We start from the raw sequence: 26,912 nt of genomic DNA, 5'->3' as shown, positions 1-26,912 counted from the left end.
GTGTGGATAATGCAGTACACTGCTGAATCTTGGCGATGAAAAGTTCTGCTTTCTGCTGAGTTGAGCCAGTTTTAGACAAAATACCAGTCTTGCATAACAAGTGTGTCGGTTGTCTTGATTCCCCTAGGTGACCTTGTTTTTAAAGTGTATCTTGAGTCATAGTGAAATTTGATTTGATTGTGAAGTTCTTCAGTTCTCTGACCTGTTCCCCTCAGTTAGACTAGCATGGTAAACACCGCTTGTAAAGTGGAGAATGGGCAATTGGATGGGAATATCAAGGGGAGCTGCTAGACCTATAGAGACTAGCAACAGTCTGACACTGCTTCATGTTCCAAATTATGATGCTTCATACACCTGATGCTCTGAATGGGCTCGTAACATTCGTCTATACTTGTGTTTTGGTTTTTGCTTTTGTTTACCTGTTATTTACTCATCTGTGCTATTTAACTCTGTGATCTGCCTGTATTGCTCGCAAGACAGTTTATCACTGTGCCTCGGTACATGTGACAATAAATTCAATTCCATATCTGTAAGTCTGTAAGTTATGCCTACGATAGTTGGTCACTTTTTGCATGCAGTAATCCACATGAAGAGGTTATGAAAGGGATTACTATGATGTGAAATGACTCGTCTAAGTGAGTTGAGATAAATATGTTTGAGAGTTATAGATGTAGGTGTTACATATAATGATATTTGCCTTTTAGTTTTTGTCATCAATTTTTATTCTGTCCTTGCAGACACATGTGTCCTTTCATAGGTCCCATATCCACTTCCAATTATAGTGGAGTTGAATTTGTTCTGATATGAGGGAAGGGGACAGACCAAGCAGGGAGCTACAGATCAGTTAACTAAGCATCTGTCAGAGGGAAAATGTTCGAAACTGTTATTACAGAAGTTATAGTAGGGCACTTGGATAAGTTCATGATAATCAAGTAGAGACAGGGGAGTTGTGCCTCTCAAACCTTTCTCAATTCTTTGAGAAGGTGACCAAACAGGTTGATGTGGTGTATGTGAATTTCATTAAAGCATTTGATAAGATTCCTCAAAGTAGGTTATTGCAGAAAATAAGGAGGCATGGGATTGAGAGTGATTTAGCAGTTTGGATCAGAAATTGGTTAGCTCTAAGAAGACAGGCTGGTGGTTGATGGGAAAGGTTCATCCTGGAGTTCAAAAACTAGTGGTGTACCGCAAAGATCCGTGGGGCGGCACGGTGGCACAGTGGTTAGCACTGCTGCCTCACAGCGCCTGTAGACCCGGGTTCAATTCCCGACTCGGGCGACTGACTGTGTGGAGTTTGCACGTTCTCCCCGTGTCTGCGTGGGTTTCCTCCGGGTGCTCTGGTTTCCTCCCACAGTCCAAAGATGTGCGGGTCAGGTGAATTGGCCAAGCTAAATTGCCCGTGGTGTTAGGTGGGGGGTAAATGTAGGGGTATGGGTGGGTTGCGCTTCGGCGGGTCGGTGTGGACTTGTTGGGCCGAAGGGCCTGTTTCCACACTGTAAGTCTAATCTAATCTGTTTTGGGTCCACTGCTGTTTGTCATTTTTATAAATGACCTGGATGAGGGCGTAGAAGGATGGGTAAATTTGCGGATGACACGAAGGTCGGTGCAGTTGTGGAAAGGATGTTGCAGGTTACAGGGAGATAAATAAGCTGCAGAACTGGCTTGAGAGGTAGCAAATGGAGTTTAATGCAGAAAAGTGTGAAGTGATTCACTTTGGAAAGAGTAACAGGAATACAGAGTACTGGGCTAATAGTAAGATACTTTTATAGCGTGGATGATCAGAGAGATGTGTGTTCATGTGCATAGATCCCTGAAAATTGCCACCTAGGTTGATAGGGTTGTTAAGAAAGCGTATGGTGTGTTAGCTTTTATCGGTAGAGCCGTAAGGTCATGTTGCAGTTGTACAAAACTCCTGGTGCGGCTGTATTGGGAGTATTGCATGCAGTTCTGGTCGCCACTCTATAGGAAGGATGTGGAAGTATTGGAAATGGTGTAGAGGAGATTTACCAGGATGTTGCCTGGTACGGATGATGAAAGGCTGAGGGACTTGAGACTGTTTTTGTTAGAGAGAAGGTGGCTAAGAGTGACTTAATAGCGACATACAAGATGATCAGATAGTGATCAGTGAGAATCTTTTTCTTTGGATGGTGATGGCTAGCACGAAGGGACATAGCTTTAAATTGAGGGGTGATAGCTATTGGACGGATGTCAGAGGTAGGTTTTTTACTCAAAGTAATAAGGGTGTCGAATGCCCTGCCTGCAACAGTAGTGGACTTGCCAACATTAAGGGTATTTAAACTGTCATTAGATATCCATGTGGATGATGATGGAATAGTGCAGGTTAGATGGGTTTGGATTGGTCTTGCAGGTTGGTGCAACATAAAGGGCCAAACGCTGTAATGTTGTAGTACTGCGCTGTAATGTTCTATGCTCTACAGCTTGTTGCGCAATAGCCCTCAATACTATCAATGGCTCCTTCAACCTTTGTGTCATCGGCAAATTTACTAACCCACTTCTCCACCCCCTCGTCCAAGTCATTTATAAAAACTACAAAAAGCAGAGGCCCAAGAACAGAGTCCTGCGGGACACCACTTACCAATGACCTCCAGGCAGAATACTTTCCATCTACAATCACTCTCTGCCATCTGTCAGCCAACCAATTCTGAATCCAGGTAGCCAAATCTCCCTAAATTCCATACTTTCTGACTCCATGAATGACCTTTATCAATCTGTCTCGTTGTCACCTCAAAGAACTCTAAGGTTTGTGAGGCATGACCTGCCCCCCTCAAAGGCATGCTGACTGCTTTTAATCATGCTATGTTTTTCCAAATAGTCATAAATCCTATTCCTCAGAATTCTTTCCAAAACCTTGCTGACCATAGATGTAAGACTGGTCTTTAATTGTCAGAGATTTCCCTATTGCGCTTCTTGAACAACATTTGCCTCCCTCCAATCTCCAGTGGAGAGTGAGGAAGCAAATATGTTCACCAGCGGCTTAGCAACCTAGGATAAATCTGGTCTGGCCCTGGGGGCTTATCAATCTTAGAACATAGACCAGTACAGCACAGAACAGGCCCTTCAGCCCACGATGTTGTGCTGACCATTGATCCTCATGTATGCACCCTCAAATTTCTGTGACCATATGCATGTCCAGCAGTGTCTCTTAAATGTCCCCAATGCTGGCAGTGCATTCCATGCTCTCACAACACTCTGTGTAAAGAACCCGCCTCTGACATCCCCTCTATACTTTCCTCCAACCAGCTTAAAACTATGACCCCCCATGTTAGCCATTTCTGCCCTTGGAAGTAGTCTCTGGCTATTGACTCTATCTATGCCTCTCATTATCTTGTATACCTCAATTAGGTCCACTCTCCTCCTTTTCTCCAATGAAAAAAGTCCGAGCTCAGTCAACCTCTCTTCGTAAAATAAGCCCTCCAGTCCAGGCAGCATCCTGGTAAACCTCCTCTGAAGCCTCCAAAGCATCCACATCTTTCCTATAATAGGGCGATCAGAACTGGACACAGTATTCCAAGTGCGGTCTAACCAAATTTTATAGAGCTGCAACAAGATCTCACTACCTTTAAAACTCAATCCCCCTGTTAATGAAAGCCAAAACACTATATGCTTTCTTAACAACCCTGTGGCCATTTTAAGGGATCTATGTACCTGCACATCAAGATCCCGCTGTTCCTCCACACTGCCAAGAATCCTGTCCTTAATCCTGTACTCCGCTTTCAAATTCGACCTTCCAAAATGCATCACCTCACATTTATCCAGGTTGAACTCCATCTGCCATCTCTTAGCCCATCTCTGCATCCAGTCAATGTCCCGCTGCAGACTACAACAGCCCTCTATACTGTCAACGACACCTCCAACCTTTGTGTCGTTTGCACACTTGCTGACCCATCCTCCAATCCCCTCATCAAGTCATTAATAAAAATTGCAAACAGTAGAGGCCCAAGGACAGAGTCCTGTGGAACACCACTCACCACTGACTTCCAGGCAGAATATTTTCCTTCTACTACCACTCGCTGTCTTCTGTTGGCCAGCCAATTCTGTGTCCAGACAGCTAAGTTCCCCAGTATCCCATTCCTCCTGACCTTCTGAATGAGCCTACCATGGGGAACCTTATCAAATGCCTTGCTGAAGTCCATATACACCACATCTACAGCTCGACCCTCATCAACTTTTCTAGTCACATCCTCAAAGAACTTGATAAGGTTTGTGAGGCATGACCTGCCCCTCTCAAAGCCGTGTTGACTGCATTTAATCAAGCCATGCTCTTCCAGATGGTCATAAATCCTATCCCTCAGAATCCTTTTGAACACCTTGCAGACGACAGACGTGAGACTTACTGATCTGTAATTGCCAGGGATTTCCCTATTTCCTTTGTTGAAGAGAGGAATTACCTGAGGACTGGAGAGAGGCAAATGTACGACTCCAGTGGAGAGCGAGGATGCAAAGATCTTTGCAAGTGGCAAAGCAATTCCATTTCTCGTTTCCCAAAACAGCCAAGAACAAATTTGGTCTGGCCTGGCGACTTGTCAGTCTTAATGTTTGACAAAATTTCAGCACATCAGCTTCCTCTATCTCTATCAATTCCAGCATGCACACCTGCTCTTCAAAGATTTCACTCACTACAAAGTTTGTTTCTTTCGTAAAGACAAAAGCAAAAAACTCATTTAGGGCTTCCCCTACCTCCTCAGACTCCACACACAACTTCCCTATGCTATCCCTGATCGGCCCTACTCTTTCTTTGACCATTTTCTTATTCCTCACATATGTGTAAAATGCCTTTGTGCTCTCCCTAATCCGTTCTGCCAAGCCTTTCTCGTGCCCCCTCCTGGCATGGTCAAAAATCAGACCATTTTTGAGCTCCTTCCTCGCCTGCCTGTAATCCTCTAGAGCTGAGATTGACCCTAGCTGCCTCCACCTTATGTAAACTACCTTCTTCCGTTTGACGAGAAGCTCCACCACTCTCGTCATCGAAGGTTCCTTTATCTTACCCCTTGCCTGTCTCAGAGAGACATATATATTCTCACTCGCAACAACTGTTCCTTAAACAGTCTCCACATGTCTATAGTGCCTTTACCATGGAACAATTGCTCCCAGTCCATGCTTCCTAACTCATGTCTAATTGCATCATATTTAATTGGGGAAGAGGAAACTATCTTCCCATTTTCCCTAATCCTCTCCTTCTCCATAGCTATGATGTGCTTGAATTTTTAGCAAATGTTAACTTCCTTAATCTCGATCTGTTCAAGCCTGTTTCCCGGCTCCTCAAAGTTCTCATTCACAACAAGGTCCCTTTCCTTAGTGAAGACCAAAACAAAAAGCTCATTTAGGGCTTCTGACTGCTCAGACTCCATGCACAAGTTATTGTGCTGATGGCAGAAATGGATAGGAAAGCAAGCAATGAAGAGTTACACTGCAACAGGTTACTAAGAGATATGAATGAGTCAATTGAGAGGGCAAAAATGTAGCAAATGGAGTATAATGTGGGAAAATATAGAATGTCAATTTTGAAGGGATAGGAACGAATCCATTCATTTAAATGGGAAATTTACCTTCCTGGCAAGCTCCTGGTCCCTGGTTCTCGAAAGTTCCCTATAATATGTTTGGGCTGCGGTAAACTGCTGGTAACTGAAACCACAAAATGATTCTGCGGACAAGGGGGTGAGGGGTCTCCATGTAAAAGCCTGAGGAGTTTTGATAGGGTAGTTCCTCAAAGGATGTCTGTTATGAGAGTATTTAGCTAGGAATTGCTATTCAAATTCAGGAACTACCTATTTAAAACAATTTGGGTAATTCTTCTCTTGAGGGTCATGAGTCTTTGGAATCATTTATGAAGAGATGGAAGCAGAGTCTTTGATTTTATTTTAAGGTAGAGGTGAAATTTTTTTTTAAGGGCTGGAAGGTCATCAGGAATATGTGGGTTTAAGTTCCGATGAGCCACAGTGAGAAACCGTAATGACCACCTCAGGAGACCGACACAGACTGCAACAGACAGGGAACCCTCTGTTGTCCAGTACTTCCCGGGAGCCGACCAACTACGTCACGTTCTTCGCAGCCTGCAACACATTATCAATGAGTATGAGCACCTCGCCAAGACCTTCCCCACACCTCCACTTCTCTCCTTTTAACCAACCACCAAACCTCAAACAGATCATGGTTCTTAGCAAACTGCCCAGCCTTCAGGTCAATAACACTGAACAATCCTGCCTCAGCAGTCGCTGCAAGATATGTCAGCGTATTGACATGGGTAACACCATTACACGTGGGGACACCTCCCATGTGGCAAGTCGTCTTGTGACTCGCCCAACGTGGTCTTATCTCCTACGCTGCAGGCAAGGATGCCCTGAGGCATGGTACATTGTGGAGACTGAGCAGATGGTATGACAACGGATGAATGGATTTCGCACAACAAGCACCAGGCAGGAATATTCCCTCCCAATTGGGGACATTTGGCCTTTGACCTTTTAGGTAACCATCCTCCAAGGCAGACTTCAGGACAAGCAACAACGCAGTGGTTGAGCAGAAGCTGATAGCAAATTTTGGTACCCATGTGAATGGCCTCAACTGGGATCTTGGGTTCATGTCACCACTACAGGTGATTCCACTGAATGACGCGCGCACACTCGCACGCATGCTTGCTCTCATAAGTACACACATACACCCCCCTCACTACACTGAAACACACACTCCCTCACACATACCCCATTACACGTGCGCGCACACACATGCTATCACATGCACACTCAATCTGTCGCTCCTACGTGCGCACACATATGCTAATGGGATTAATTTGTTTTTGTAGAATTACATTTTATTTTTCTCAAAAACTGCACAAATTCATGTAAAACTAAACAGAGGGTTTGTCAGTCTGACATAGCATTGGGACACAGACAGACTTCATACCGATTTGTTTAAAAACCTGAGCTATCTTGGGAATGTATTTAAAAGAAATTCTGGGCTTTACATATAAAAGAACAGAAACCGGCACATCCCATTATAAAAGAATGAAGTTTTAATCTAAGATGGTTTACTGTATCACATCTCCATGACACTGGACTCCTTTTGGCTATAAATTCTGTGAACATGATCTTAACCCCCACAGCCATCTGATGAAGGAGCGCCGCTCCGAAAGCTAGTGCTTCCAGATAAACCCGTTGGCCTATAACCTGGTGTTGTGTGATTTTTACTTTGGTTCATCAGTAATGTTTCTGAAACCACACTCAGTTGTTGGCATGTGAAGAAGTCAAGTCAGCATTGTCCTACTAGACCAAAGGGCTGCTCTCCTGTCAGAGACAGATGATTGTTCATGGTTTAACCAGAGGGTCACTAGACAAGGGGAGAAATTGGGAAGGAGAATCCTACAAGGAAATTTCAGCCAGTGTGGATATTGAAACATTAGTTTGCTTGGAGCTGGGGTACTGTAGCAAACCATTTGAATTCTGTTATTTCTGCATAGACAAAAATCGATCTAGGACCTTATGTCAGCAACCAGAGGTGTTCCATATTTTTGTACTGAAGGTATTTGTAGTGTCCTACTTGGCAGTTTTATAGAGCCCTGGGTGCAAACAAATGTTTTCTGTCCTTCAAATGAATTATGCCTCCAGTTTTAATCACATAAAATGCTTTAAACAGTTATTTTCTCCCGTTTCATGTGTTGTTTTTCCTTTTCTGTCACCACCTCAGACAGTGTTTTGAATGCTAAATTAAGATTACAGGAAATGTTAGGCTAAAAGTTGGCTGCAAAGTGCAAAAGAAATTCACAGTAAACTGCTAGTCAAATCCCTGTGGATTTGACTTGTAATAAGCAAATAAAGCACAAACAGAGCAGTGAGTTGCTGTAGCAACAGTATAACTAAATTATTTTACTGTCAGCCATGATGTAATTTTCCTGCTTAGATGCTCAAGGGAATTGGAGTTCCATTTGTAGCCAAAGTTATTGGCATAGAAAGAGGGAGGATGAATCCATTTACTGATGATGTATGCATCTCGCCTAACTTCTTTCTATTTTGCCTTCCAATAGGAGCCTTGGTCTAAATGGGTCCAGTCATGCCTCCCAGTAAGAAGCCAGAAGGCTCTGGAATTAGTGTTTCGAGTGGACTGAGCCAGTGTTACCCAGGAAGTTCACTAACCAAGGCGTTCCAGGAAGTTGAGGAACTGGATATTACGAGCAGTTATTTGCCTGCCATCCGTTTGGAAAAAGTAGCCATGGAGGATGAAGAGTTAACAAACCTGAACTGGCTGCATGAGAGCAAAAACCTGCTCAAAAGTTTTGGGGACACTGTACTCCGTAGTGTTAGCCCGGTTCAGGATATCGATGAGGATACTCCACCATCCCCTGCTCATTCTGACCAGCCATATGATGCCAAGCAGAACCCTAACTGTAAACCACCTTATTCTTTTAGCTGTCTCATATTTATGGCTATTGAAGATTCACCCAGCAAACGCCTGCCTGTTAAGGATATATACAACTGGATCCTAGAACATTTCCCTTACTTTGCAAATGCTCCGACTGGGTGGAAAAATTCTGTTAGACATAATTTGTCATTGAATAAATGTTTCAAGAAAGTAGACAAGGACAGGAGTCAGGTGAGCTGCCCAATTTTAATGTTTATTTGCTTCCATGCAAACCACTTGGAATCATTTTATGGTTTTGACTCTTTTTAAAAAAAAATGAAGTAAATATATTCAACTTTTATGTGTGTGATTCTTAGATCATTTTGAGTCACAAAATGAGGCATTTTGGCCCTTTTTGTCGGGGGAAAATGTACATAGATGTCAAATATCTATAAATGAAAGTTGTTTCATGGTCACAGTTAAAGATTCAAGGATTATAGGATTGAGGTAAATTCAGGCCAATCAGTTGCACTGATTCCTCTATCTTTACAAGGTGAAACACAGTGTTCCTCAGATACACCATAGTTTGGCACCTGACCAAGTTAGAAAGGTATAATAAAATGATTCTATTTAAGTTACTCTAAAAAGAAAATGAACAATATAATCATAATGGAAAAAAGAATTTTATCTTTGCCATTAGCATTCGCTCGCGCTCTCTCTCTCGCGCGCTCTCTCTCTCTCGCGCGCTCTCTCTCTCTCGCGCGCTCTCTCTCTCGCGTCTGTCTTCTTTCACATTCCTCCTTCCTTCTAACTCCTCTTGTGTATCATTCCCTTTTTTTGTATTCCTTGTCCAGTTGTTTTTCCTGTTTGCATTTTTTCTCTTATTTTATCTATTTGTTTTTGTGATTTTTTTTCATGTATTTTTTTCTTCTTTGGCACATCTTTCATTTTTTGTGTCCTGTCTCTCATTCCCTCCGTTTTGCTCTCTTGTTCGTGAAGACTAGTAATTTTCTGTACTATGGGATTGGCAAGAGCCAATTCCACTGCAACTAGAACTGAAATACAGAATGCTACCAAACTACCATTTGGTAGCTAATGTTCTGTTTGTTTTTTAGGTGATGCAGTAAAGTGAATGGAATATTAATACTTCATTTTAGATTATTATTCTGTCTCTGGAAGCAGCACTATAATATTAATGAGGTGGCATACAATGTCCAGAGGCAGCAAACTTCATTTGAGGAGAAAATGTTTTTTTTTTCAAATTACACTCCTGTAAACCCAATGGGACTTTTTTGTTAATGTCGTTATTTTAAAAACTACGTTTGGAGTGTAGGGTTTCCAGTGGCTTTTATTTTGGCTGCAGGTAGTCTTGGCTGACTACCATGCAACCTTTCTCTTGCACTATATAGATCACCCCTCAAAATAATAATTGAGGTGTACATGTATAGTTCTACTATTTTCAGAGCTGATGTGCAGTACAAATTGGCCAAATCCCATAGAAGAAAATTCATGGCATGTATTGTGAGTAACTTCATTGAACTGTGCTGCATATAGGGCTTTAATTCATATTTAGAGTCAGATGTACTGTACGGAAACAGACTTTCAGTCCAACTTGTCCATGCTGACCAGATATTCTAACCTAATCTAGTCCCATTTGCCAGCACTTGGCTCATATTCCTCTCGACCCTTTCTGTTCATACACCCATCCATGCCTTTTTAAATGCTGTAATTGGTCCAGTCTCCTCCACTTCCTCTGGTGTCTCATTCCATACACGCGGTTCTGTTGAAAAGGTTGCCCCTTAGGTCTCTTCTATATCTTCCTCCTCTCACCCTAAACCTGCCCACCAATAGTAGACATCAGGCTCCCTGGTCTATAGTTCCCTGGCTTTTCCTTACCACCTTCCTTAAATAGTGGCATCAAGTTAACCGACCTCCAGGCACCTCACTTGTAACTCTCTATACAAATATCTCAACAAGGGGCCCAAGAATCACTCCTAGCTTTCCATGGAGTTCTAGGTGCACCTTATCAGGTCCTGGGGATTTATCCACTTTTATGCGTTTCAAAACATCCAGCAGCACCACCTCTGTAATATGGACATTTTTTAAGCTGTCATTGTCTATTGCCCCACATTCTATGTCTTCCATATCCTTCTCCACAGTAAACACTGATGCAAAATGTTTGTTTACTATCTTCCCCCATCTCCTACGGCTCCATATTTCAGCTGCCTTGCTGATCTTTGAGAAGCCCTACCTCTTTACACTTTTGTCCTTAATGGGTTTATAAAATTCCTTTGGATTCCCCTTAACCCTATTTGCCAAAGCTATCTTCTGTCCCCTTTTTGCCCTCCCTGATTTTCCTCTTCAGTATACTCCTAATGCCTTTATGCTCTACTAAGAATTCATTTGATCTCTCCTGTCTATACCTGACATGTGCTTCCTCCTTTTTCTTGACCTAAACCTCAATTTCCCTAGTCATCCAGCATTCTTTACACCTACCAGCCTTTCCTTTCACCCGAACAGGGAATATACTCTTGTTATCTCATTTCTGAAGGCTTCCCATTTTGCAACTGTCCCTTTTTACCTGCAAACATCTGCCCCAAATCAGCTTTTGAAAATTCTTGCCTAATACCGTCAAATTTAGCCTTCCTCCAATATAGAACTTTAACTTTTAGGTCTATACTTTTCCATGACTATTTTAATAATAATAGAATATGGTCGCTGGCCCCAAAGTTCTCCCCACAGCTCAGTCACTTGCCCTGCCTTACTTCCCAAGAGAAGGTCAAGTTTTGTACCTTCACTAGTAGGTACATCCACACACTGAATCAGAAAGTTTTCTTGTACACACTTAAGAAATTCCTCTCCATCTAAATCCTTAACACTATGGCAGTCCCAGTCTATATTTGGAAAGTTAAAATGCCCTACCATAACAACCCTGTAATTCTTACAGATCACTGAAATCTCCTTACAAACTTGTTTCTCAATTTCCCACTGATTATTAGGGGGGGTCCGTAAAACAATCCCACTAGGTGATCATAACTTGCCTGGATGTCTTGCCAGGAATACTAACCCAAAAATACAACAGTAATGCTATCTGGACCTATAGAAACACCTGGATAGATTTTGACTTTGTGTGGTAGCGAATTGACGGTTCACCTCTTATGTTGTCAAAAATTGAGACTCTGGAAAAGCACAGCTGCTCAGGCAGCATCTGAGGAGCAGGAGAGTCGACATTTCAAACATAAGCTCTTCAGGAATGAGGGAATGAGGCACAATGGGGCTGAGAAATACATGAAAGGTGAGTGGGATTGGGGGGAAAGTAGCTGGAAACGGGACAGGTGGATGAAGGTGGGGGGTGGTGATAGGTTGGAGATGAGGGTGGAGTGGATAGGTGGGAAGGAAGATGCACAGGTAGGACAGTTCAAGACAGCTGTGCCGAACTGGAGGGTTGGATCTGGTACAAATTGGGGGAAGGGAAGTTGAGGAGATTGGTGAAATTGAAATTGATTGCATGTGGTTGGAGGGTCCCAAGGCAGAAGATGAGGTGTTCTTCCTCCAGGCGTCGGGTGACTAGAGTTTGGTGGTATAGGAGATCCAGAACTTGTATGTCCTTGGAGTGGGAGAGGGAGCCAAAGTGATTGGTCCCTGGGCTGTGGGATTGTTTAGTGCATGTGTCTCAGATGTTCTCTGAAATGTTCTGCAAGTTGGTGCCCTGTCTCCCCAATGTGGAGGAGAGCAATGGACACAGTAGGTGAGGTGTTCGAAGGTGCAGGAAAATCTCTGCCGGATGTGGAAGAATCCTTGGATGGAAGCTCTTCTATTGTCGTCGGTAGCAATAAGGTTCAGGAGAGAACCAAAACCTTTTCTATATGATTGCCAAGTCTGAATGTACCTGATGATTATTAAGTTATACTTCTTTAAAAAGGAAACATTATTGAAACAATTTATATTTGCACAGTCTGCTTGTGCTTGTATGTAAGTAATAAATGCCACATCTGATGGAACCAAACTTCGTCAGCAATTGGAAACAAAATAATTCTGTACAGTTACATTTCAACTAACATTTTACTATGTAGGTCTAACTTTCACCTTTTTGGTTTAATGTTTTTGCATCGAGAAAGGAACAAAAGGTTATGATTTAGCGTGTGACTTTTTTTTTAAAAACCTTGAAGTTGTATGGATTGCATGCAGGTCAGAATTGAAATGTTTCTTTTGGACCAATTGTAACTGTAGCCCATATGCCACTTATTTACAAATGGGCTAACTGGGGTCAAAATTACCCTGTAACCTTTGAAATGTTTTGGAACATTTCATTGTACAAAATATGTTAATTTGGAATAACCTTTTCTTTCTGAAGGGAAATATTTGAAATAAACAGATCAATCAATATTGTGCAACAGACTCAATGGGCTGAATGGTCTACCTCCACTTATGCTGTATGTTCATACAGCGAGGGGAGGGAGTCTTCAATTTGTGATTGACCAGCTACAAATGCTCATACTTATAAACCATGTCCCATATTACTCTTTCTGGCATGTGAACTCATACATACTTGCGTTTGCTCTTACTTGCAGATGTCTTTTACTGTACTGTATTGTTTGGCTTTGTATGCAAATTGATTTGCCAGCTGACTTAGGAGCAGAACTTGTTCATAATCCAGAGGCTTCCTTCATATAAAATGCTATGAAGCTACCTCTGTGGCAGTGTATAATGAAAAGCATTTTTTGTTACCTGTTTAGTTGTCCCACGCAGTGCCTTGGTGTGATAATCACATAGGTTGCTGAGATGGAACATTAAAATGCTCTCACCTCAGTTCCCTTCAGTGCACTCAGTGCATGTTTTAGCGTAGCACAGTTTTGCCTCAGTGTTAGCTTGTATCTGTTTCCCTGTCTGGCACAAAAGAGGAAACTAGATGAGCTGATGTCATGTCAGAATGCAAGTGAATCAGTCATACTGTCTCTCCCAGGTTTTCTGAATATGAACTTGGAGTAAATGATCAGTTAAAACTGCATTATGTAAAATACTTCATTGGACAGGACTTTGAAACAGCAGAAGTTAAAATTCAGGAGGGTGTACAAACAGGCAGAAGTTAAAATCATTTTGCTGCTTTGGTTAAATAATTGAAACTTCATACCAGATTTATTCTTTGATTCATTGCAGTGTTGTTAAAGGTGTGTTCCAGCAGGAAATGGTTTTCTCGATTAGCATTCCTGCATTTGTGGAGGACCTCCTAATTTTCATGGTGAAATATATGCTTTTGTCTGCTCCACATTGATTTGTAGTGAAGAAGGCATTTGGTTTGCTTTCCTTTATTGGTCAGAGTATTGAGTACAGGAGTTGGGAGGTCATGTTACGGATGTACAAAACATCGATCGGCCACTTTTGGAATATTGTGTGCAGATCTGGTCTCCTTCCTACTGGAAGGATGTTGTGAAACTCAAAAAGGTTCAGAAAAGATTTACAAGGATGTTGCCAGGGTTGGAGGAATTGAGCTACAGGGAGAGGTTGAATATGCTGGAGCTGTTTTCCCTGGAGCGTTGGAGCTGAGGGGTGACCTTACAGATGTTGATAAAATCATGAGGGGCATGGATAGGAGAAATATACAAAATACACCTCTTCCTTGGAGTGAGGGAGTCCAGAACTAGAGGGCATAAGTTTAGGGTGAGAGGGGAAAGATATAAAAGAGACCTGAGGGGCAACCTTTTCATGCAGAGGGTGGTATGTGTCTGTAATGAGCTGCCAGAGGAAGTGTGGAGGCTAATACGATTGCAACATTTAAAAGGCATCTGGGTAGGTATATGAATAGGAAGGGCTTGGAGGGATATGGGCCGGGTGCTGGCAGGTGGGACTAGATTGGATTGGGATATCTGGTCGACATGGACAAATTGGACTGAAGGGTCTATTTCAGTGCTGTACATCTCTATTACTCTATTGGATGTTAATTCAGCAATACAAGCTGATGGATGCTTATTAATTTTTATCTATCCTAGTTGAAAATAGTGAGAAATTTCCCATGCTGCTCTGGCACAGGCATTTGAATTAGAAGTAAAGAAGGTAAATGAAGCCTTGTGTTGGAAGTGTACCCTTAATCCTCTTTTAGAGCCTGTTTATGATCATAGGACCATTTCCAGAAGAGGTTTCTTGTAAAGGTGGTTCGGCTATAATGTGTTTATTGAAAGCGAATTTGGCTTTAACGCGATTGAAAAACTTAGGCCGTTATTGGTAGAATGCAAACTTTCCTTACCTCTGTTGGCTATAACACGATTCCGGCCCCATTAACTTAAATGGGGCAGCCGTCCACCATTTTCTTAACGTATGATTGTCCGAGAACGGAACTATCATGTTCTATCAGAACCCACTGTACTGGCTCATGCCCAGCTGCCGTGAAAAGCTGCTACTCTGATATTGCAAGACTGTCTCTTCAACAGCCCAAACAATTTTAAGACTAACATTCATGCATCTGCATATGTTTTAATATTGACATTTGCAATTGCAATATATTTCATTTAGCAAATATTTGAGTAAATAGTTCACTCAAATGGTCAAGATATCACAACATAAATTCTGCTGCTTTTCCATGAATTCTAGGTCAGTGAAACAAATTGAATTGTCTAGACCTGTGATTTTCAAACTTTGTGCTGAGTCTGCCATTCTCCAACTTGGAATGATTTTAGATTAGATTAGATTACCTACAGTATGGAAACAGGCCCTTTGGCCCAACAAGTTCACACCGACCCTCCGAAAAGTAACCCACCCAGATCCATTCCTCTACATTTACCCCTGACTAATGCACCTAACACAATGGGCAATTTAACATGGCCAGTTCACCTGTTCTGCACACTTTTTGGTTTGAGGAAATCCACACAGACAAGGGGAGAACATGCAAACTCCACACAGACAGTCACCCGAGGTGGGTCCCTGTGCTGCGAGGCAGTAGTGCTAATCACTGAGCCACTGTTTTGTAACATGTATTTTTAATATCAGAGAAAATATATGCAGCACAGAAATCTGTGGTTATTGTAATAATGCTCATTTCTTTGTGGAGAAATGCCCTGATCTCTCAGATCCCAATTTGAAACTCATAGTATAAACATGGAAACTTCTGGGATCCCAATTCTCTGTATTTGTTAATTCCAATCTTATTGTTATGCTTTCTATCCATTCTCCCAGTCTGTTGCCTGGGAACTCCTTTACTGCTGTATTATTTCATTTTGTGCCATATGCTGTTCTGACTTTATTTCAGCTACTAGATTTCACCATCCCCTTAAAACAGACTCTTGCTTACTAAGTCTTGGTATTCAACAGACTTAATAGAATCCCTACAGTGTGGAAACAGGCCCTTTGGCCTAAAAAGTCCACACCGACCCTCCGAAGCGTATCACACCTAAACCTTTTTCCCTACCCTCTTACTCTATATTTACCCTGACTAATGGACAGAACCAACACATCCCTGGACACAATGTGAAATTTAATACAGCCAATTCATCTACCATGCATATCTTTGGATTGTGGGAGGAAACCAGAGCACACTGAGCAAACCCATGCAGAGACTAGTAGAATGTGCAAACTTCAGTTGCCTGAAGCTAGAATCCAACCCAGGTCCTTGGTGCTGTGAGGCAGCAATGCTAACCACTAAGCCACCATGCCACCCCAGAAACTTATTAGAAGAGCCAATTGAAGGTCACTATAATGCAAGTCATGCCATTGGTTGCGACAGATACAAGTTGGTTTGGGAAAGAATAGTTCAGAAATCACTTAGCAGAACATCCTAAACAAAGCTTTGCTGACACTTAACTACTAATTTTAAGCAATCCTCAGATATTTTGTGTCATCCTTGTCAACTCTTGGCAATTAATCTGCTTCGTTGTAGAGACTAGGGTAGGATCCTAGCTCATAGGTGATATTTGTTTTAGCCCCCTTCTGCCTCCTGTAGCACTCTGCTCTGCATGTAAAACAAAATGAAGTGAAAATAAGCAGACATTGCCACGAGTGTTGGCAACCATATCATTGGGACATTTTCATTGAGTATACTGTCCATATTTTGTGATCTTTCTAAAGCAGAGTGCTGTGCTGGCAGTAATGCCAGATAATAAGGTTTTTACAAATATGGATGAAACTAATCAGCCATCCCTAACATGGAGTTTCTGCCATGTGGTTTCATCTTTATATTAATGTAAATTGTATGTCACTTTTGAATCATGTTGGTTTAGTGGAATAGAAGTTCAGAAAGCTGATCAGTACTGAACTTCAGTCCTGATTATGGTACATGATGTGCTTGTGACAAGGTCAGCCAGGTGGATCTCTTAGATTGAGTTCTGTGACTGGGGCTGTTAATCTGACCCAATCAGGGAACCCTGGCTGACGAATATAAACAGCAGTGTCAGACATCCTGTTCATTGGAGAACTAGCTCTGAGGCACCTAGATCAATATTAAGGACTCTGCACGTGTAAATAAAGGGTGACTCTGTGACAGAATACCAGTTTGTATGCAATTATTTCTTGTGTCGATGAGAGAAAAGTATGCTCATAAAATATTTGCAACAGTCGTTAATGCTTTTAAATTTTCTGGATATCACTTCCTGTCACAGCTGCCAATATCAGACTTTTGGACACAAGGATCCAGTCCTAGCAAAACTGAAACAACTGGTGTTGCTGGGGGAACCAAAAGGCCGTCACAAACAGAATTGAAACCTTTTATGAGCCGGTGGGATTAGATCACAGTAAAGGATAGTATATTATTATAGGGAGCCAGAGTGATTGTCCTGAGTGACGGTCACCGCCAGATATTGGCTGAACTTCTCCAAGATCATCCAGTGATTTCCAAAATGAAGATATTTGTGGGAAGTTATATTTGGCGGCCAGGGTTGGATGCAGACATCACGCATTGGTGGGCTAGTGCCCAGAGTTCCAACAAGGACAAAGATTACCACCAGCAGTTCCCCCATATTTGTGGGAGTGGCCAAGTAAACCATGAGCTTGGGTACATGCCAGCTATGGGCTTAATGTTCTTAGTCATTATGTATGCCCACTCTTAGTGGCTGGATATGCATAGAGTTCATTTGTCAAACACAGGGATGCCAAAAGAAAAACTGCACACACCTGTTGCAATACACAGACTTCTAGAAATGGTGGTCGAAGTTACTGGGGCATTGTTTACAGTCAGGGAATTTGAGTGTTTCCTAAAGTCAAATGGCACTTGTCATGATAAGAGCAGCTCCACACTTTCCAATGGCCTGGCAGGAAAAGCAGCCCAAGCTTTAAAGGCAGGCTTAAAGAAACAGTCCACAGCCTCACTAGATACGGAACTGTTCCCGGTTCTTGTCTGATGGTTGGACCACCTCTTGTGCAACTGCAGGAACAGCTCCAGCAGAGTTGATAACAGAGCAAAGATACCTCACTGGGTTAAATTTGATCTTCCTGAACCTGGGAGTTGGGGGATAGTGAAGCAGCATCAGGCAATGTCAATGCCAGTCACAAGACGCGAAGTGAAGGAGACCGTTTACTTCAGGGGGCAAATTGTGGATAGCAACTACAGAAATGGCTCTGCATGGGTCAGAGGCATGGTTGTCGCAAAGTTAGGTCCAGCAAGGTATAAGGTTTTGGTTGGTGTGATGGTCCTGAACAAGCATGTGGACCATAAGAAAGCTGCAAACTTGTAACTGGTGTGTTCGCAAAACATGCCAGGCTCCCCTCAAGCCTGTCCAATTGTCTCAGAACCTGTGGGTTCTCCCTCTCAATCACACATTGGAAATACCTCAATTTGAGATGGACGGCATGGATGTCAAAGCTTCGATATCTGTGCAGCCTGAAGAAGAAAATTAATTTCTTCCAAGACACTCCGGGTGCGAGAAGTGAGCTATTGTGCATTACCTGCTGCCTGTACCAGAGGCAGAGTGGGAGGAGCCTGATCATGTGCGAATCCGCCCCAGGAGGAACTCCAAAACAAAACAGCCCATGTCCTCTGACTTGGAGGTGGAAGTAATGGAGGTGGTAGTGATTGTAATGAGTCCAGCACGTGGATCTCACCGATTGAGTTCCTTGATTGGGGCTGTTAATCTGGTCCAAGCAGGAAACCTCGGCTGTCAGATAAGAACAGGAGGGCATCCCCTTCACTTTCTTGATATAAGCAAAGCCTACTAAGGGAAATGCTTGTTAATGTTTCACGAGCCATGTGGATATTTTTGTGGAGGTGGAAAATCTAGAATAAAGTTTTTGCACAATGGTGTCTTTTTAATGTGTTATTGTATATATACACAGCTATAGGTGATTTGGGGAAAAAAAGGATCAAAAACAACAAAGTGCCAGACATCCTGTTCTCTGAGAGCTGGATCAGTGTCAAGGACTCTGCACATGTAAATAAAGGGTGACTTGGTGACAGGATATTGGGCTCTGTCGTTATTTCAGTAAAGTTATAGTCATTGCAAGTATAACTTAGTCATATAGCATAGAAACAGGCCATTTGTTCCACAGTGTGCTGACCAGCAATCAGCAAATTAGACTACATAGGGACTTGATAAAATCTTAAAAGTTGGTTGAGCTTTGGGTGAGTTACTTGAAAGTTTTGTGAGATAAAATATACATTTGGAAAGACAGGGTTTGATTCAGGAGTAGTCACCATGACTTTGAGTGGGAGATCATGCCTCTCAAATTTGTTAGAATCTTTGAAGTTACCAGGATGATTGAGGGCAGGGTGGTAGATGTAGTCGATATGGATTACACTAAGGCCTTTGATAAAGTTCCACATGGTAGGCTGCTCTGGAAGGTTAGATCACATCGAATCCAGAAGGAGTGGCCAAATTGGATACAAAATTGGCTCAATGATGGGAAGCAGTGGGCAAAAATGGAAGGATGCTCGTCAGACTGGAGGCCTGTGCCTGCTGGAGTGGTTTAGGTTGGTGATGGGTCCATTGCAGTTTCTGTATCAATGCTTTGGATGAGGATGTAGAAAGCATAATTAATAAGTTTGCAGATGACACTAAAATAGACAGTATCGTGGTCAGTGAGGAAGGTTGTCAGAAATTGCAAAGCACCTTGATCAGCTGGGGAAGTGGGCTGAGAAATGGCAGATGGAGTTCAATATAGATATGCGTGAGATCTTGTATTTTGGAAGGTCAAATCAAAGTGGGAGTTTCATGATGAATGGTAGGGTCTTGAGTGTAGTCGAATCTAGGGATCCTGAAGTAGAGGTTCCCAGTTCTTTGAAAGTGGAGTCACAGGTAGACAGTGCAATGAAGAAGGCTTTTGGCACACTGGCCTTCATCGGTTCAGATGTTGAGTATCGTAGTTGAGAAATTATGTTGCAGCTGTATAGGACATTGGTGAGGCCGCATGTGAAGTATTGTGTTCAGTTTTTATCAACTTTTTAGAAAGGATGTTAATAAACTGGAAAGAGTGCAGAAAAAAATTGAGGATATTGCCAGGACTCAAGGGTTGGAGTAACATGAAGAGGTTAGATAAGCTAGGATTTTGAGTCTAGGAGACTGAGGAGGGAACCTTTTTAAAAGTGTACAAGATCATGAGAGGCATGGATATGGTGAATGCACTCAGTCTTTTTTCCAGGATCGGGGAATCGAGGATTTGAGGGCATCAGCTCAAGGTGAGAGGGGAAAAAAATAAAAGGCACCTGAGGGGAAACTTTTTTTGGAGATTGGTATGCATGCAAAATGAGCTGCCAATGGAAGTGGTTGATGTGAGTGCATTAATAACATTTGAAGGTATTTTTTAAAATGTATGATGGGAAAGGATTAGAAGGATATGGGCCAAGTGCAGGAAAATGGGGTTAGCATGGATGGACGTTTTGGACAGCATGGACCAGTTCGGGCCAAAGGGCCTGTCTTCATGCTATAGGACTGTATGACTTTGTTAGTGTTGGCCAAGAGCTGACAGTTGTAGATTGTTTTATCATTAAAATTGTCACTGATATTTGGATTCTGTTAAGTGGGGTTTTGAGGATGTGTATTGAATAATGTGTGCAGTGCTACCTCTATATATTCTGTTCCACTGAGTTCTTTTGCTGGTGCAAAATTATCTTCTAAATGTTTTCTGAGTATTCTTTGAGTGTGTAGCACTTTTTATTAGATGAGCAGTTTCTTCGAGAGGGTATTGTTTCCCTTTTCATGCATATCATCCCTGTGCCCACTCATTACGTTTACCCCTCCAAACACTGCTTGCAGCATATTTCATTGTTAACTGGCCTTTTACTCTTATTCAATGCTTTGTATTGAAAAATGGAACCAGGCTGGTATCAATATTTCTTTTCCACATCGCCTCTTCAAAGGAATCTCTTGCATTCCATTTCACACCTTGTTCTGGATGAAATTCCTGAACTGCAGATAAGAAGAAATTTAATCAGCAACTGGGTGCAAACCCATTTTCAAGTGTAATGGTTTAAACTCCTGATATCCAGTTGAAGTAGAGACCATCAACCTTTGTTATATTTGTTGTGTGGAACTAACAGGGAAGTTAGTTTGCAGATGTTTTGTCCCCTTTTAAGGTGACATCCTCAGTACTATGCATCCTCCTGTGAGGCTCTGTTGCACTGTCAGCTGGAATTTATTTGGTTTTGTTTCGGCTGCTTCCAGTTGTTAGTTGCAGTGATAGGTATATTGGGTCTAGGTCAATGTGTTTATTGATTGAGTCCGTGGATGAATGGCGTGCTTCTCAAAATTCTCTGGCTGTGTTCTGGTTTGTCCTTTTGTGTTGTCCAGCTGATTTGTGGTTCTTATCTGTGTGTATAACCACTAGGGACAGCTGGTCATGGCATTTAATGGTAAGTTGATCTTCATGAAAGTAGATGGCTAGTTGTCTGCCTGTCTGTCCTACATAGTGTTTGGAGCAGACCCTGCATATATTGTTGTACACCATATTTGTCCTGCACATGATGGCTATAGGATCTTTTTGTTCTGGTGTGTTGTTATCTGAGCATGGCTGTCGGTTTGTGCTGTCATGAATCTCAGAGATCTGGCTGTCAGTTCTGAGGTTTTTTTAATATAAGGTAGAGTGGTTAGTGTGTTGGCTTGTGGCATGTCCTGGCTATGTTGTATGTCTGCCGGGCATCTCCGGATGAAGTTGTGGGGATATCTGTTCTTGGCAAAGACTTGGGGTTTTTTTTTATTCTCAGATTGGTAGTGCTGTAGTGTGTTGTAGCCCTTTTGAACAGGGTCCTTCACTTGTGTGTGTTTGGGTGGTGGTGGTTACAGTTCAGGATCTTGGCCGTGTGTGTGGCTTTTCTGTACACATTTGTGCATTTCCTATTCTTTGTACCATCACATCTAGGAATGGGAGTTGGTTGTTAGCTTCCTCTTCTCTCTTTGATCCCTGTGAGCATGATGTTGATAATCCAGTGTGTGCTCATGATATGTTAGTTATTACAAAACTGTCATCCACTTATCCAATCCAAAGTTTGGGTCTGATTTGTGGGAGGGCTTTTTGTTGTATACAGGCCCAAAGATTTGTTCATATATCTGGCTGCTGAAAATGAAGTGCATCATCAAGCATCGGTCCAGTAGCTTGAGTATGCAGTCCTTGTTGATTTGGATCTCCATCATGTCACCTATTCTGTTTGTCCAGCAGGTTGGCTATTGTCTCTTTTAAGGGTTTTGGCAATCAAGGTAAACAGCACCAATACATTGAATGAGACCATTGCTTACGCTAATGTTATAGAGTCATAAAGATGTACAGCATGGAAACAGACCCTTCGGTCCAACCCGTCCATGCCGACCAGATATCTCAACCCAATCTCATCCCACCTACCAGCACCCGGCCCATATCCCTCCAAACCCTTCCTATTCATATACCCACCCAAATGCCTCTTAAATGTTGCAATTGTACCAGCCTCCACCACTTCCTCTAGCAGCTCATTCCATACACTTTATCACCCTCTGTGGAAAAAGTTGTCCCTTAGGTCTCTTTTGTATCTTTTTCCTTTCACCCTAAAGCTGTGCTCTCTAGTTCAGGACTACCCCACCCCAGGGAAAAGACTTTGTCTATTTATCCTATCCATGCCTCTCATAATTTTATAAACCTCTATTCGATCCTTAGCCTCCAGTTCTCCAGGGAAAACAGCCCCAGCCTGTTCAGTCTCTCCCTATAGCTCAAATTCTCCTACCCTGCCAACATCCTTGGAAACCTTTTCTGAACCCTTTCAAGTTTCACAATATCTTTCTGATAGGAATGAGACCAGAATTGCACGCAATATTCCAACAGTGGTCTAACCAATGTCCTGTACAGCCGCAGCATGACCTCCCAACTCCTGTACTCAATACTCTGACCAATAAAGGAAAGCACACCAAACACCTTCACTATTCTATCTACCTGCGACTTCACTTTCAAGGAGCTATGAACCTGCACTCCAAGGTCTCTTTGTTCAGCAACACTCCCCAGGACCTTACCATTAAGTGTATAAGTCCTGCTAAGATTTGCTTTCCTAAAATGCAGCACCTTGCATTTATCTGAATTAAACTCCATCTGCCACTTCTCAGCCCACTGGCCCATCTGGTCAAGATCCCATTGTAATCTGAGGTAACCTCCTTCATTGTCTACTACACCTCCAATTTTGGTGTCATCTGTAAACTTATTAACTATACCCATTATGCTCACATCCAAATCATTTTTATAAATGATGAAAAATAGAGGACCCAGCACTGATTCTTGTGGCACTCCACTGGTCACAGGCCTCCAGTCTGGAAAACAACCCTCCACCACCAACCTCTGTCTTCTACCTTTTGAGCCAGTTCTGTATCCACATGGCTGTATTCTGAGAGATCTAACCTTGCTCACCAGTCTCCCATGGGAGACCTTGTCGAACGCCTTACTGAAGTCCATATAGATCACATCTACTGCCTGCCCTCCTCAATTCTCTTTGGAGTTTTTCTGAAGTAGTAACAATCAAGTTTGTGAGACATGATTTCCTACGTTGAAAATGTGTTGCTGGAAAAGCACAGCAGGTCAGGCAGCATCCAAGGAACAGGAGATTCGACGTTTCGGGCATAAGCCCTTCTTCAGGATTCCTGAAGAAGGGCTTATGCCCGAAACGTCGAATCACCTGTCCCTTGGATGCTGCCTGACCTGCTGCGCATTTTCAGCTCTGATCTCCAGCAGCTGCAGTCCTCACTTTCTCCTCGATGATTTCCTACGCACAAAGCCATGTTGACTATCCCTAACCAGTCCTTGCCTTTCCAAATACATGTACATCCTGTTCCTCAGGATTCCCTCCAACAACTTATCCATCACCGATGTCAGGCTCACTGGTCTATAGTTCCCTGGCTTGTCCTTACCATCATTCTTAAACCGTGGCACCACATTAGCCAATCTCCAGTCTTCTGGTACCTCACCTGTGACTATTGATGATCCAAATATCTCTGCAAGAGGCCCAGCAATCACTTCCCTAGCTTCCTGCAGAGTTCTAGGGTACACCTGGTCGGGTCCTGTTCTTGATATTTTCTTGGAATTCCTGTGGTGATTGGATGGAGTGTTTGGATCCGCTGATTTAAATGTTTGAGTTTTTGTCATATGTACTTAAGCTGTCATCCAAACACATGTTTTTAATCGATCAATTCAGGGATAATACACATTGAGAGTAGATATGACTTGAAGCTGGACCTTCTGCCTCCAAATTAGGGACCCTATTACTGTTCCATAAGAATCCTCAAAACTTTGATAGAGAGGAAGCAGTGGCAACATCTGTTAGAAGTCTTGGATTGCCAGCCGCCTTGGTTAATAGCTGAATATGCTGACCAAATATGCCTGTGTGTAAAGTGGAGGATGACCCCATTCAGAACTAAAACCAAAACACCCAAGGAGGACTGTCTCGATCTATTATCGATTTAAAAAGAGTGCCAGAAGGGGTGTAACCAGTTTTTCAGCAACCTTGGTGGTTAAAAGAAATGCCTGACACACGCTTTACAGTCAACACTTAACAATTTATTTATCGAACTCTAACAATATGAACAAATTAGCTAAACTATTGAACAAACTGAACAATTTCCTTCTAGCGTCTAACTAGTAACCATTCTTGAATAATGCAAGATTGTAATGATATGCTGCTCCAACAAAAGGAGTCCCACTCAACAAAAAAAGTCTCTTAAAAATTACGGCTGGATTGCATGTCTTCTGGAGTGTCCTGTGCCACCTCTGTTCTTGTTCTGTTATTATTTGCTTTCTTAGTTGTTCTTCTGTCGGGAACATCTTCCCATCACTGGTGCCGCTATTATCTAGATGGTCCTTTCTCTAATAGATGGTTGTGAGATTTTCTCTGGAGCTGAGGGCTGTTAGCTCTGGCAAATAACAATTAGTTATGGTGTCTTTGTCCAACTGCCCCCCTTATTTTATACCTTGAAGTTGTATTAATTTCTTACAAGAAGTTTGGTCTCATGTTGTCAAAATCATCAGATTTAAATTTAATAGGTATTTGGGAAGTAAGGGCCTGGTTTAAATTGGCTATATTCATATCCTGTTGTCTTGTTTAAAAACTGCAGCTTGACCTACATTTTGATACAAATGTTACAGTTAGAGTGCTGTCTATGCACCTGCAAACTTTAAAACTGCTGTTCACAGACATTCATATTTAAATCTAAGCGCAGAAAAAGCACCATCTTTTAAAGGAACAGCTCAATGCTTTCCCTATTTTAAAATTTTGCGCACACCGCCAAATTCTAACTTCCTGCCTCCCAAATCTACAATTACACTACCCAATTTTGCAACAATGTTTTCTTATCCATCTTTTCAAAGATAACTACACAACTCTAGAGCAGATGGTACTTGAATCCGGGTCTCCTGTCTCAGAAATGGGGACACTACTGCTGTGCCACAAGAGTTCTTCCTCTCTTTGTGTGCTTAAGGTGAATTTATACTATTAGCATATTGAACAGATGCATCTAAAATGCTGTTCCATTGAATTGGTGGAAGGGTGGATCATAAGTGATCTTGTAATTGGATGTCACAGATGTCTATTTATTTGTAATTGAGGCTGCATACTGTGTCTAATCAGTTCTGCCTCATTTCTGCCTTTAAGATTATAGTCAGGAGTTGCACAACACCAGGTTATAGTCCAGCAGGTTTATTTGAAATCACAAGCTTTTGGAGCACTTTACCTGACAATGGAGCAGCATTTCAAAAGCTTGTGATTTCAAATAAATCTGTTGGACGCTAACCTGGTGTCGTGTGACTTCACTTTGTCCACACCAATCCAACACCAGCACCTCCACGTCATCTAAGATTATAGATAACTGTTGCATTTGCATTTTGATTTTAAAGAAAAGTTTGCCATGTAAATATGTATAAAAATAAAATGCTCTCAATGCTGGAAATCAAAATAAAATCGGATAGTGCTGGAACCAGTCACTCTGGCCAATTGGCATTAGAGGGCCCCAGAGGGCAGTGGAGGCCAGTCTCTGGATTCATTCATTTAAGAAAGAGTTGGATAGAGCTCTCAAAGATAGTGGAATCAAGGATTATGGAGATAAGGCAGGAAGAGGATACTAATTAGGAATGATCAGCCATGATCATATTGAATGGCGGTGCAGGCTCGAAGGGCTGAATGCCCTACTTCTGCATCTATTGTTTATTGTCTAGGTGGAAAGAGTGAGTGAATTGATGGTGCCATGATCTTCCATCAGAGCATGTGCATTCTGCTTATATTAAGAAATGATTCTGTGGGATTCAGAAGAAATGGAGAGCCTGACGTATGTTGATGGAAAGTCATAGCAGAAAATGATGACTGCAGATGCTAGAGATTAGAGTCCAGAGTGTAGTGCTGGAAAAGTGCAGCAGGTCAGGCAGAATCTGAGGTGTAGGAGAATCGACATTTTGGGCAAAAGCGCTCCATTAGGAAGCCATAGCAGTCATGTACCTGCTGGTGTGAGCCTGTGACTTAATGAAGTTCTGGACTGAAGCGCAACAATTATTCTCTTAACTGTTGAATTGAGTATAACAGCAGGAGCCAGCACATTGTTAATGCAGCATGAGGCTGTCACATTGAGGTTCTATTGACAAGTGATGAGAAAGGATATTTTTCATGAGTGGAATACTTTGACTTTAGATTCAATAATGAATTTCTTAGTGAATAAACTGTTGTATTTAACAGAAATGTTTCTCTTTATGCCATTCCCAAAAAGACTAGTCTGTAAACTGGTGAGTAGGGTCAGGCCCCACACGCACGCATGCTGACACACGTGTGCTTCCTCTGTGTGGAGCAGTAAGCCTACCTTAAAGCACAAAGCTAGCAGTCATTAAATTTGTGTGTGGGGTTTGGAATTCATTGCCATCTGTTGCTTGGCATTGGAGAAGAATTTCTTTCTTGTCTGTGTATCTCCATAGCAATACAGTTGAGATAAAAAGTCAGCAGTTGCCATAGTGATGAACTAATGATCTGACAGCCTATCTCCTCTCAGTGGAGGAGATGGCCATTGGAGCTGGTTAATTCACATTCCTTGAGGCCCAGTCGGCATGCTTTGCTGGATTTCAAGTTATGAACGTAGAACATACAATATTATAGTGTAGTACAGGCCCTTCGGCCTTCTGTTCCGCCAACCTGTGAAACCAGTTTGAAACCCATCTAGTCTACACTA

General features: G+C 42.3%; 1 protein-coding gene across 9 annotated transcripts in view; it reads left to right on the top strand.

The window, feature by feature from the left end:
- The window catches only part of foxn3 (forkhead box N3), a 459,373-nt gene that overhangs the window by 137,564 nt on the left and 294,897 nt on the right, over positions 1 to 26,912 (top strand). For all 9 annotated transcript variants that reach the window (XM_060829451.1, XM_060829454.1, XM_060829446.1 and 6 more), the window contains one exon: positions 8,036 to 8,601. In XM_060829451.1, the coding sequence (XP_060685434.1) occupies positions 8,050 to 8,601 (552 nt within the window). In that variant the 5' untranslated portion in view covers positions 8,036 to 8,049. The remainder of the gene's footprint in view (positions 1 to 8,035; positions 8,602 to 26,912) is intronic.

The sequence above is a fragment of the Hemiscyllium ocellatum genome, chromosome 8, assembly GCF_020745735.1.
Source record: "Hemiscyllium ocellatum isolate sHemOce1 chromosome 8, sHemOce1.pat.X.cur, whole genome shotgun sequence".
NCBI lineage: Eukaryota > Metazoa > Chordata > Chondrichthyes > Orectolobiformes > Hemiscylliidae > Hemiscyllium > Hemiscyllium ocellatum.
The sequence above is the reverse complement of the archived record's forward strand: the minus strand, read 5'-3'. Positions and strand labels throughout refer to the sequence as shown.